Below are 13,486 nucleotides of genomic sequence, written 5' to 3' on the forward strand. Positions count from 1 at the left end.
CGAAGCAAGGCAAATTTTATCATCGATATCGATACGAGTGGATATCAACCTTCCAAATATATTCAATACCCAAGGATAAGGGAAGAGTGATTACCACAGTCTATTTGTGGAATGGAATTGAGAACATAGGATCTATTGTACTTATCTCGTGAAGGCCATATCGCTACCACAGGACGATATGCTGCGTATATTGAATCCCACATTTTCAAACATATATGTCAACCCAGGTAACGCGCAAGAAGGATTGGAAGTATGTATCCGCTCTCTTCTTGCTGCCACGATCATGCACGAATGCATCGTTTCAGCTGCGGCAGATGTACTACAAGTGGCTGTATGCATACGAAGAAGCACATTTTCCCGGTTGTGTTCCTGTAAGCAAGGTTGACATCCCACCCAGTTTTTATGCTCATTGGAAGCCTAGGGATGCCTCCCCCGAATCGCCTACGCAAAGTATGCATGTATGAGTGTGTTTGGTATTGTATGTAGTCCTTTATGTAAAACTAGTGTATTACTGTATGTCTTACGTGGAATATAGTGGCTATACTTGTGTCAATGATAGTAGATGGTTAGTGTTTGTATTACGTACAGATTGAAGAATTTTTGAATGTGCTCGTGTGTAGTTGAACCTTCATAAACTTTGCAGGTTATATACCTGCTGAGAAGACATAATCGGCCCGTGAGGCGCGGAGATTCTGGTGCACTATACACACAAGATTTTATCTGCTTTCGTGAACAATTATATGGAACCAAAGTATATATCTTATCTCTATATTTGCGTATAGTTGAATACTCAAAGATTTGCTTATTATTAACCATCGACTGAGAGTATGTAAATTTTTGTGTATGTATATGTATTTCAATGTGGAAACCAAAATACACCTCACAACTGTAATGTCGTATAGTTGAACACTCACACGTGTATATCATGAGTCAATAAGGATGTTCACTTCAAACTCTAGGCCTGCAATCATAAACGCATCCGTGGGCTCTTCCGCGCCCACTGCCTATATACTGGTGGTTTTGTACACATATTTTAATCTTCAATACAATATCTGAAAACATGATGTATTACACCAGTTTTGATACCGATTCTAATGGACTTTTACTATTCGGGATATATGCAGGTCAGAAATCGTTGAACCCTTCAGAGCCAACGTCACGTCGCGAGAGTGTGACTCGTTCAATATCAATTCAGCCCAATGAACAAGGCCAAATGCTCAATCAATATACACAAATACCGTCGCGACAAAGTATGTAGACATGCAAACATGCAATTGATTTTTGTTATATGCATCGACACGTGAATATACAGCAAAACATACATGTGTGCGTATACGATAGGCGTTTGTGTGTCTCGACAGTGTTGTAAGTGTTTATACTATGCATTTGTATCATGGATATACCTATACTCCTTACTAAGAATGGATGAATATGTGAATTGTCGTCCGTCATGGCATGTGATTGTATACCTATATGTGCAGCTCTATGCTTGTCAACTAAATTATTACATACACGGTTCATGAAAAGTGCCATTTATATTCAGTTTTAAATACTAGAATACGGATAACGCATTTGACACAGATCTGCCCATAACATCTCTCTATCATACCTTGCAGATTCCCAGCTAGCCCCAGCGCCTCCAATGACTTTGCCGCCAAAAACCAGGGATGAGCCAATTAAATTACCTCAACGCACACTATTACAACAGGCACCACGTGTGGTGTTTGCGCTGCAATCGCAACTGCCCAATGAAGTGGACTGGGCTCTTAATACACTGCTGCTGATCACATACGAGTTCCGCATTGATTGTATTGAAGCCATCTGCCTGCCGTCAACGTATGTCGTGACATTCGCTAGTTCCTTAATAGGCGATCCCTTTTAAATGACTGAATATATTTATTTTTTGAGTTTGTTTACTTATGGGCACCCGAAACTTATGTTGATTCATGTGTTTGTGACTCGATACCTATACATAATCGTATGTAAATATGTGCATATATTAATGTATGTATGTATGTTATGTTTGTATGTATGTATGTATTTGTTGGTTGATGTATATATAAATGTGTGTATATATGTATATATGCGTGTGTGTTTCTATGTTTGTATGTATGTACATATATTAGGTATATTGTTTAATATTCAAATTTATTCTTTATTCCACTACTTTATATGTAATAACTCCTCAACAAGTGAGACTTGACACCTACGCGTAATAAGCTCTGCATTATAGCTGTCATTTGCTACAGATGTCGGTGGCATTGTGACGCGATTTTATTGATGTATCCTACAGCTGTAACTACACATGATATGTACTTATAGTCATCTTCGATTTCCAATTGTAGTTTGCTACAGATGCTGGTGGCACTGATACGTGAGTCGCTATCCGATATGTTTGCGACCAAGAGCAATACAGCCAAATCTGCAAACACGCGCACCCACCGCATCGTCATGCCCGACAGTAAGAACCACAAGCGATTGAAACTCGACGAAGCCAGCACCACGTGTCCTATAAATATTACGAAGCCCACCACGCGTGGTGGCTCAGAAGATGGCCAGTCAGACCTTACTATCGACACCACCAGAGCAGGTGGTAGTAGCACAAGCAGTGGTGCTAATACTAACAAGTATCTTAGTGAGAGAGTTAGGCAAATGCTGGCCGCAGAAGTGGGTGACGAAGATGGGATTGATTATTTCCACAACCTGAACAGCGATGGACCTATTGGAGAAGCTCGCCGCGAGCGTAGCACCACTGCACTGACCGTGCTGAGCAACATGTCGTTGGTACCCATGTACGCCAATATCATGTCCACAGACACCGCTCTCTTGGAGATGTTGTTGCTTGTTGTGAGTGGAGAAGGTACTATTGATAGCAGTAGTAGCAGTAGCGAAGGGGATGTTGAGGGAGAAGCTGTACGGGATATTGGAGAGGATACGTTAGGAGGAAATGGACGCACGGGCGCTCAATTGGCCACGTGCTTACAGGTGGACACAGCCCTGGACATACTCAGCAACATCTCAGCCTTCGTAGTGGTACCGGATTTACCGCCGCATATCCGTGCGTCTCTGATGCAAACAATACAAAGGAATGTCACAGCGCCCAGAGATCGAAAGGTGGTTATTGAGTGTGTGAATGTACTGGGCAGGCTGTGTGTACCTCTGGATACCAGAATGTGGCTGCAGAAGGAGAACGAGGGTCATATACCTACGATTGGAGGTGCACCGGTAAGCCCCGGACCGTTGTTGCGGGGTGCGAGTTCAAGCCCAGCGTTAGACCCGCCTGTTACTGCTAATAACTCTCGAAACAGTCATCAGAGAAGATCTAGTTCCTGCAGTGATTGCGAGGAGAATGCACAGAATAATTCTTCATATAGGACTGGTCTCGGATTAGCATCGGAACTTGACCTCGATTCCGAGTTCGATGACAGCGACGAAGAAGATGCGGTACAAAACAGCGCAGAAAAACATTACTGTACCGAATTTTACAGCACAGCCTTCGTCCCTTCCCTGGTTTCCCTTCTGGATCGTTCTGACCCGCACCTGATGCTAGCTGTTTCAGACTGTTTGTACCAGTTAACACACGTATCGCAGCGTTATGCAAATGCTGTCGCACAACAACCAGGTGTTATAGGGTTGTTGGTGGCGCTTTTGACATTCAATGTGAAAGACGAGGAGGCTTTGTTTGACTGGGATTTGCACGAGGATGTCATTGATATGCGTGGTGCGGCTGCCCCATTCCCGGGTCATGCAGGTAGGCTATATATTTATATATGTGTGTGTGCACTTGTACTTGTATTTGTATTTGTATTTGTACATATACAGTGCATATATAGTATGTGTATATATCTATATATATATATATGTATATTACAATCGATATAATATGATATGATATACTCGTGGTTGCGACATTGATACCTTCAGTTCGGCATCGCTTCCTCCCAGTTATACAGGAATATAAATGTGATTATTGTTCGCCTGTGTCAGTCCGTGTCGGTTCTCGAGTACACAAGTGGATCTGTTCGTCTTTATTCGCATATTGAAATGGAGTTTCGTATGCACTTGCATGTATATATATGCTTATTTTTATACTTGTACTTATAATTGTACTATTTATATCTGTATTTGTACTTGTATATTCATACATTCATATATATATATTTGTGTGCCGATATGTGTCACTGCATCAAATACATTATTCACTGCTTCTCCTAAGAAGCACACGCTGATTCTGATTCCGATATTTTCGAATACACAGGAACGCTGGGTGCGCGACCGCTGATGGGCAAAGCTCTTCCCGCAGCAATGCCCACGTTCTTTCCCCAATTTTCCCTGGACCAGAAAAAGAACAAGAAAAATGAGATAAAACCGGCACAGGCACGCTTACGGACAGCAGCTAGGGTACATGGCCGTTTACGTGCGTCAATGAAGACGCATACTCAAACTAATTCGCATCGCAATCGTAAGTCTAGCACCGCAGTCGCACAAGTGGACGGTGCAGATGATGAACACCCTCATACAGCCAATTTAACCTCAGGTGCGAGGTTATCTCAATCACACTTGTACCCCACAGCAAAGAGGGAGGTATGCTTACGTCGTGTAACATCGTGTCGACACGAGGCGAAGAGTGTGGGTAGGTGTGAGCATGCACGCGCATGCATGCACGCACAACCCCATAAGGTTGAGTCCGCTATTGAGATAGGTTTAAAACGAGGACATCTGGAACGAAGAACCCCACACCACGCTGGAGGGAAGTTGGAGAAATCACGTGGCAAAGTGGATCCGCAACTGCAGTTTATGTCTCGATTTTTTGGCGAAGACCTGGCGATATCGCAGGTGGATGGGGTGAGTGACGAAGTGGGGACTACCAGCGAAGCGCTGGCCGACCTTTCGTACGATGATGGGACCATGGTGGATGCTGTGGGGTTGGATAGCCCGCAAGCGGACGGTAATACGCAAGAAGCAAATGTGACTGTTGCAGATGACGTTGATCGACTTCATTTAGGGAATAGACCTGTTGCTGAACATGTGTCCGAGAATACATCTCAAGGAGCGGTTTCTGAGCTGGTTGTCACTGATGATATGCTTAAAGCAGGCTTGGAAAGTTTGCAACACGATTTGGTACATATCAGTGAGAATTTGGGTATTAGTCCGTTGAAAACTGCCGCACTCGGCAAGTTGTCGCTTCCTGTGATTCGAGGCCCGAAAGTGGATGCCCACGCTCCAAAATCCACAGAAGATGACAACCTTTCGAAGAAATTCACGAAGGAGGCAACCAATGTACAGTCGCCAATTGTCAGTAGCTTGCCAACTGCGAGCATTGTTTCGATGGCTATTCCTTCCACAGTTAATAATCTAAATGGGACCGAACCAATGTTTGATGGTCCTGAGAGCAGCGAAGTCGCCCGGGCTGCGATAAAGGGCGAATTGCAGCACCTTTGCACGGAGGCAGATAGTCCGCATACAAATCCAATCGATGCCCAAACCAATGTGGATGTTATACAGTCAGGTGTGAGTGAAAATCGCCTGCCAATCACGACAGATGGATCGCAAACAAGTGTGTCTACCGAACCTCCTGTTGAAGATGTAACACACACGGCCTTGATGAGCAATCACACAGATGTAAAGAACAACTCTGTAGCTAGCAATTGGGCGGGCTTGGAGGCTGATCTGGACACAAGAACCAATGGAATCCATATTTTAGCCGCAATGGCAGGCGGCAGCCAATCAGAATCAAGCAATAGTAAAGTATCAGCCAATGAAACATCATACAACATCAATCCTCCGGATAAGGGAACCTCTGGAACAGGAACTGTCGACACCGCTCCACCGGAAGCAACCCTGATCAGCGCATACAATCAAAGTGTTACAGTGTCGGACCCTGCTAATATGCCATCTGCAGGTGAAGTGGCCACCAAGCCAATTATGATAAGTCAAGCCTCTGCAGACAAACCTACTGTGACAAGTCAATTTCCTATTCGTGCGCCTATACAACAACCCCGTGTATTGTCGAACTTTACGGGTAGCACGCCCGTGGCTACAGGTACAAGTGTAGCTGATGATGCGATAGTTGATTTTGCCTTAAATTCTGACCCAAAAAGGCCTGGAACGGCACAGAATACAAATCACAGCGCGCAACAACTACAACAACCGCAGCAAGTTGTCCAGGCAGCGGGTTCAGGTGTGGGTAGTGAGCCACAAAATTTTAATACAAATCACAGCGCGCAACAACTACAACGACCACAGCAAGTTGTTCAGGCAGCGAGTTCAGGTGTGGGTAGTGAGCCACAAAATGTTCAACAAGGGATTGTAAGTACCTGTGGGGATGTCAGGGCACCTGGAGCTGTGATACAGGTTATTAATCAGGAACACGCTGATCAACAGGCATCAGTCAATGTCGTCGATGAAGCGCAGCCGCCTACAGCCATACCGCAGCCTAGAATGGCAAGTAATGTGGCGACTGGGAATACATCAGACTACAATTCTGGGGCTTGGCTGCATGAGCAAGCAAAGGGTAATTCAGTACATAGTACTCAAGTACCGGGCAATCTTGCCCAAAATACTCGGCTGCAGCCAAGACCCCCACCGCCGACGCTCAAGCAGCAACAAACTGTGTTTTATCAGGACCATGGTAAGGATATGGAGCACAGTAGGAGGCACAATATCAAACCTATGTACCCACAAGCATCCGTTCCTAACAACAGTACACCCCAACAAATATATCCACATTCGAATGGCACGTATGTGAAGCAACCGCAGTCGCAACATGGTGGGCGTGAAGCTGTATATTCAGTACATCCTGTTGTTGATAAATCTCGAACGCCATATCAGCCGAACCCGCAAGTGCAGACTCAGGCGCAGCAGTCTTATAAGCCACCTGTGTCGCCCAGGCAGTCATCCGAGTATCTACACACCCACGCACACAACGCCCCGCAAGCATCATCACACGTCAAGGCACAAGCACAAGGCCAACAGCAACAATTATCACAGCAGCAGCAAACGTTAATAGACGCACGTATACTAATGCCACGAGACGATGTGGGCGATGGGAGGAACGAAAGTTTCCCTGTTCATACACAGCCACAGGTTGGCAACGCTATAAATGAGGTTGTAGTCAACAATACTCATGTGACTGGGGCATTGCAAAACAATATGGAATCCGCTTCACAAGTGCGCGACTTTGAGCCAGATGGCCTGCCAGTGCTCACAACACCCGAGGCATCGGAGACGTCGGACACAAACATGTCTGACACTGAGAGTGAGGAGGATGTCGTACTGACTGCAGGTGTGTCAAATGTGCCCGGATGTTGATCTGGTTTGCTTCCGAATACTTTTTTTTATTTATGTACTATCCTGATAGCCGTGGAATTTGCGAACTTGTTTTTCCTCTCGTATGTGCTTTGAGTATTCCCTCGCTGATCAACTCTTAGTCGTAACCACAATTCTGCTTCGCTGTAAATGCTCGTTAAATTATACTCCCGTCATCTTTCCACCTTATTCTCCATGACCTGATATCAACAGAGCAACTCCGCAGACATACGCTGATGAAACATATCGTACGCAGCACAGCCCCACCCCGTGCCTCAGCCACTGACCATAGATCTTCTCAGAGCTCGTCAGCGCAACTGCAGACTCGCAAGAAGGCCCCAGCACCTCCACTGCAATCATTGTCGTCCATGACAAGACCACCATCTACATTCCCTGCACCCCCTCCTTCACAGCACCCACACTCGCATCCACGAGCGAGCACGCACGCACACTCACAGGTACACCCGCGAGTTCGCGACCCCCAACAGAAGCAAGCATTCAGGCCAATTGCTGCACAGCCTCGGGTTCGTACAAGCACCGTGTCACCTGCGCTGTACGGACGACCTCAGCATGTACTACCACAGTCAGTGCAGCACCAGCACCAGTTGTTACATGGTCAACGGTTTGCTAGTCCGTTCGACGTTCAGGTATCTGGGCCGGACCCGGTATCTACTGGAGTGCAGTTAAATGCGGCTTTGATTTTGAGGAATATTGCACAGCATGGTGTTGCAGATGATATCCTCTCAGCTTACGGCGAGCGTATCACGGAACTGGCTGCATCGCGGAAACATTACTCGGAACAACTGGCTACGTGTTTGTTTGCTTTGACATCGAGGGAGAACACTGCTATCTAATATGTCAATGTTGTCCTGACGGCAAAGGTGTTCCTTAATACCGATTGATATGACACCAAATAGAATATCAAATTTGCGAGAAAAAAAATAAAAGTTAGAAACATTACTGAGCCTTGAAGCCTGGATAAGTTTTAAATTGATATATATGATCGCACTGACACCGCTCAAGTATTAAATTTGCACGATAAAAGGTTAATTATGCCTGACGTCAGGATAAATTACACCAAGTGAAAAAAGTACGATAAAACGAAGCATGGCATGGACTTCTGCTGGACAGTTGCATCCGCACTTTAGCAGATATTTACGCCTGCTTATTTCTCCCCGGAGGAGAACATCTATGGGTCATACTGTTGCTCAAGCCTCGAAGTCAAAAATGTTGTGCGCCTGCCTTTGTTCACTATATTTCAGTATTGCATGAGTTTCCCATTTGGCCTGGATTATGATGCTTGCGAAATCGCTTGCACCTGCCATACAATGCTTGCGAAAGCACTTGCAATTGTATATAAAATACATATCTGTATACATGCAGCTACGCCTACAACCGCGGTGAATATTCTTCTAAGCATTAAAGTTGATGAAATTTCCCTGAATTATATCTTTTATCGGTGTGAAATTATGTATTAAACGTTAAAGAAAAGTGCCATCCAGAATAGTGTAGTATAATTAAATACCTGGCTTCTAACCCTGATCCGTATCCTCATCGCGATCACAGTGTTTTAGAATTAGATAGTCAAACACCTTGGGATAGATGGAATAAGGAAGTCTACGCATATTTAACACCCATCGGCATGATTTTCCAAGATATCCAAGTCCATTCCAAACTCATGAACCCTAAACGACCAGAAGCTTAAACAGAAGCTAAGGTTTGTAGCCTTAATATTAGTTTACTGTAAATCCTCACCTCTCCTCGGTGTAAGTGGATTCGAACCGTTAGCTTTTTGCTATCACGCCATTATGTGCTTAGGAAATCTAGTGTATAGGTAGCCATACTAGGGGGGATTAATTTGTTACTTTTGTCGGATGGTGTCGCTTTTGATATGATTGACAGTGATATAGGTGTCAATGGTAGTAATGTGATACCCTCTACTCCTATGAGTGTAAGATGTCTGGCTCAGACCTCTACCACCCTACCTTACCTACACTCCTACTGGAATATCATTCTTTTTTTTCTTCGTTTTTTATGGTTCTATAAAAGCGGTCGACAGTGGACACCCATGGCTGAACTTTAATAATTCTCAAGGCCCTAAATACACCCACAGTATAGCTAAAGTGCGGACGCTACAGGAAATATATTGCACATAGCTAACAAGCGCAAGTGCTTTTCTAGTCGTGTTTCAGCCGAAATTGGGTACTTTCATATTTATAAATGACAAGTGATCATTTTTTTTTGTAAAGGACCACAAACTAGGTCACCCTTGATATTACCAATATTTCATGTGTTTCACTCCTGTGTCGTGTGTTGTGTGACTTCATGCCTTGACGGCGAAGTTGCGTACAATTTGAAATCAGGAAGATTTTCTATATTCAGTTAAAACTGGAGCGGATCCAATGAGGAATGAAATTTTAAATAGTACTCCTTTTTACGATCTGGTACTGTTGAAAAGTTGAAACGGTAACTTTGGAAGTAGCAATACCCGCCAAGGACATCGCAGTGAGGGTTTTGTCGTAGGACGGTGCACAAGCAATATTCGCACATCTCTCATATAGATACGAGCCAACCAACCAGAATTTTGAAGCAATTGCAACCATGTCGTCCAACACCCTCATCATGTTCAAAAACAAAAATTGTTGTTTCCCTGACCGAGCAAGAAGCCCAACCTCGTCTACCACGGTTCGCCGAGAAGTCAGCTCCAAACAAACGAGTATCGCGAAGAAAACCCAAACTAAAGGCCTCCTCCAGAATCAAGATTGCTTCGCTGCTGAACAATCGTGATACCCTAAGCTACTCTTCATCAACGCTACTTCCTGAAGGAAGCACCAAAAGGGTCACCAATCCACCACTGCCCAGTGGTGATGCACCTCCAATCGCTAATCTCTAATCCTTACACCACCCGTGGCTGCAATATCAACGCCTTAGATGAACACCCTAGGCATGCTGGAGTCTTGTCATTTGGCCCGCAACTGGTTCCTGGCGCCTAACTGCCCAAGCCACGCCCATCAATGACAATTCCTGTCAACTCATTGTCGCCGTTTCCAACTCTACAGCAGCCAACTACCGATGGCGCATTTTCTGAGCTAATCGCCAATCACCGCCGGATGCTCGACGATCAAAATCTTCCATGCAATCGTAGTCGTCCTGAATCAAGCAACTCTCCTCTATAATCTGGCATATCACGCCAAGAAGTGTAGATGTCTACGCACCGAACAGTGGAGGGTACCTCGTCTCTACTGACGAGCCCTAGTCAAACGCTACCCAAAATCCAAGAACTTAAGACAATTCAAGGTAAGTTGTCTGAAAATAATGTACGCCCTTGCATACGAACAAGATACTATGCGTATTCGTAGCAAACGTGAGGAGTTCACATTGGCAGTCGACGTAATAAATATTGCACTCATTAAGTTTAGTTACATGTGGCTACTCACGCCAGGCTTTTGTACCGATTTGGAGGTACTCGAGCAATATCCAAATTCACCTGGTTTATAATGTCTCAATTCTCTTAGAAGTAGGAAGCAGTCGAGTTATGTACACCCTTTCGTATCACACAAAGTTTATTGAGGTACTATTGTTAAAGTACTGTACATTCAGTCTTCAAGAGATACGCCACTTTCTTATATTGTGCTGCATTCAAGATGAATTTCATCATGAAAGACCAGGACACAGAAGCCATAGATGTCACAAAAGGTAAACAAGATATTACAGAAGTAGCTAACGACACTTTGCAGATGGTCGGTGACAACATGGATCTAGCTGATGTGGGCGCGAATGATTCTCAAGTGCCGACAGTAGCCACTGATGAGCCAAAATATGCGCCTGCAGCGGACAGGGTGTGTACATTGAACATTATCCAATATCGTGTATTTGTAAGTTTTGATGTAGTTATTTAGCTGGGCGATAATAGTGATTGAATGTGTGGCTAATCTGTATGGCCCAACGGGTACTACTCAGGAATTTTGTTATCCCTCATTGAACCCATTAAATTTGCTTGCATCCCAAGTGCCTCTGTCGTAATATTGAAGCCAAACACGAGATTGTGACTAGACCCATGACTTCACTGTCACCACAATAATACATGATTGACTTCTCCTTAAAGTTGCCAGAGCCGAGCAATACATCGCGGGTTGTGATCTGAGAGAGTACAACTACTGTTGGAGATGGAAGGTGAACTCGTGTTCGGAAACATCGTATGCGCACTTCTGGGATGATTGTTCTCTGCATACATATCTGCCTTGTGCTCTGTTTTGTGCTGTGTCCGCAGTGTTTGCTGTTATAATATTTGTACGTCTATTTGCTTTCATCGACTTGTACATCTTCCGAGCCAATATATCGCTCCATTACATTCAAATATATATTCTTGTTCTTTCTATAGCGACTCTCATGACCAGTTGTACACTTGCACATTATACTTGAAGCTTACTGGATGCAATTCTGAGTTTCACTCATATTTATTTGCCTAGAATCTACCTGTAGCTATCGGCGCAGAGTATGACAACCAACGGAACATCACCATTAAACCATTGGAAAATGACATACAATCGGGGTATTTACACGTTAAATGCGAACTGTGCTGAATGAAGAAAAGGACTTCATTTTATTTACGTGTTCCAGAATTGTGCCCATGACTTGCATTCGTTTGCGTCCGATTGTGAACGTGATTTTTATTTGAGTACGGTGTGTCTTTCTCAGCTCAGTATGTATTCGAAGATTTTTACTTGTAAATCACATACATGGCTTTTTCAGGAAGTGAGATGATAACTTGCCGGCAACGCACATGTTATTTAAAATAACTAACACTAGAAGAAGTCTCTGTGTCATTATTGAGCTTTACCTAGTATCAGAGAGCCCTAAGCTCAAATCAAAAACACGATCCAAATGAGTTTACCTCTCCCTCCTCGACGTACATACTGAACAACAATATACAAATGCCCCGTTAAATGTTATGAAACTCCCGTTTATTTTAAGTACCATCAAAGTTCTGTATTTGTGACAGTCGACAGATATGTGAACGCGCAAACATGTATGCCTTCAAGCTCGAACGCAAATACGGAGCGACGCAAACTGTTCATGTACACTCGCATAATCTCGAGTTCCCCCATGCACACCACGACCGGGCCACATATATACTGACTCGCAAATGATTTTTTCAATGTGATGCCTCAAATGGTTCACGAAAGCTCATTAATTGAAAAGAAATCTTGGTATTAGAGCCTCCGGGAATCGTGCTGGCTTTTTTATGCTTGTTTAGTTATGGTTACCGCCCGTGATAGATTGTTCTAAATGTGAACACATTGTACCGGTCAATATCAAGACTTTACTCTTGTCGTAGGATGCATAAGCTAACCTTATCTCAACGTACTGCTCTCGTACAAAGGAAGGCGTTGTGTATTTGTTGAACTGATTCTAATAACTAACAATTGATCATGTGCTTCATTCGACAAAAATAAACTTACCGGATAAAATGTAGTCGCTAATAAAGACCCTATTATTAAATAAACCGTATTCAGGGACTTCATGACGAGTGACTACACTCCGTTCTTATATATTTATTTAGATTTATTCCACAATCTCGCCCTGCATGCTCTCCATGACCCCATTGTCTTTATTGTAACCGATCTGGATATAGACGATATCAGTGGTGAAGTTGGTCAACTAGTATTCATTTGTCTCAGTAAGCGTGACGTAAAATTCTTTTGATGGCAGACCCTAGGCATTCTTTGTCATAAATATTAAATAAACCCTATTCAGAGACTTCCTGACTAGTGACTACACTCCGTTCTTATGTAATTATTTATATTCATTTCACACTTTCGTTCTGCATGTTCTACCGGAGTCCATTGTCTCCATTGTAATCGATCTGAATATAGCAATAGTAAAGTTGGACAACGAGTATTCATTTGTGTCTCAGTAAGTGTGACGCAAAAGTTTATCTTTTGCCGGCAGATCCAAGACATTCTTTGTCATTTTTAACCATGATACAAGTAGACGTGCAGAAGACGTGCATAAAAAAATGCATCATGACAATGGGAGACATGCGCGGGCAAGCTAACAAATCTGATTTGTCGTAATTTGTGCAAGCATTTTAATAAGTCGGAACAAATTTTCGGGGAGGATTTCAAACAAACAAACAAAATGGGAACTTTTGAAGAATTTAGCATACTGTCTACTT

The 13,486-nt window shown here is 43.7% G+C and overlaps 2 protein-coding genes across 2 annotated transcripts; both read left to right on the forward strand.

The window, feature by feature from the left end:
* Window positions 1-215: 215 nt before the first annotated feature.
* SARC_03950 (hypothetical protein) lies at window positions 216-8,264 on the forward strand (the record flags this gene model as incomplete). The annotated part of the gene is made up of 6 exons (XM_014302248.1): window positions 216-450; window positions 1,125-1,250; window positions 1,617-1,836; window positions 2,346-3,751; window positions 4,259-7,285; window positions 7,522-8,264. 6 exons carry the CDS (start codon window positions 216-218, stop codon window positions 8,160-8,162), a joined length of 5,655 nt encoding a protein of 1,884 aa, XP_014157723.1. The 3' UTR covers window positions 8,163-8,264.
* Window positions 8,265-10,952: 2,688 nt separating this feature from the next.
* SARC_03951 (hypothetical protein) lies at window positions 10,953-11,452 on the forward strand (the record flags this gene model as incomplete). Its single annotated transcript, XM_014302249.1, has 2 exons — window positions 10,953-11,147; window positions 11,414-11,452. The coding sequence occupies 2 exons, from the start codon at window positions 10,953-10,955 to the stop codon at window positions 11,450-11,452; spliced, it is 234 nt and encodes a 77-aa protein (XP_014157724.1).
* Window positions 11,453-13,486: the final 2,034 nt, after the last annotated feature.

This window comes from Sphaeroforma arctica (genome assembly GCF_001186125.1).
Source record: "Sphaeroforma arctica JP610 unplaced genomic scaffold supercont1.212, whole genome shotgun sequence".
NCBI classification, from domain to species: domain Eukaryota; class Ichthyosporea; order Ichthyophonida; genus Sphaeroforma; species Sphaeroforma arctica.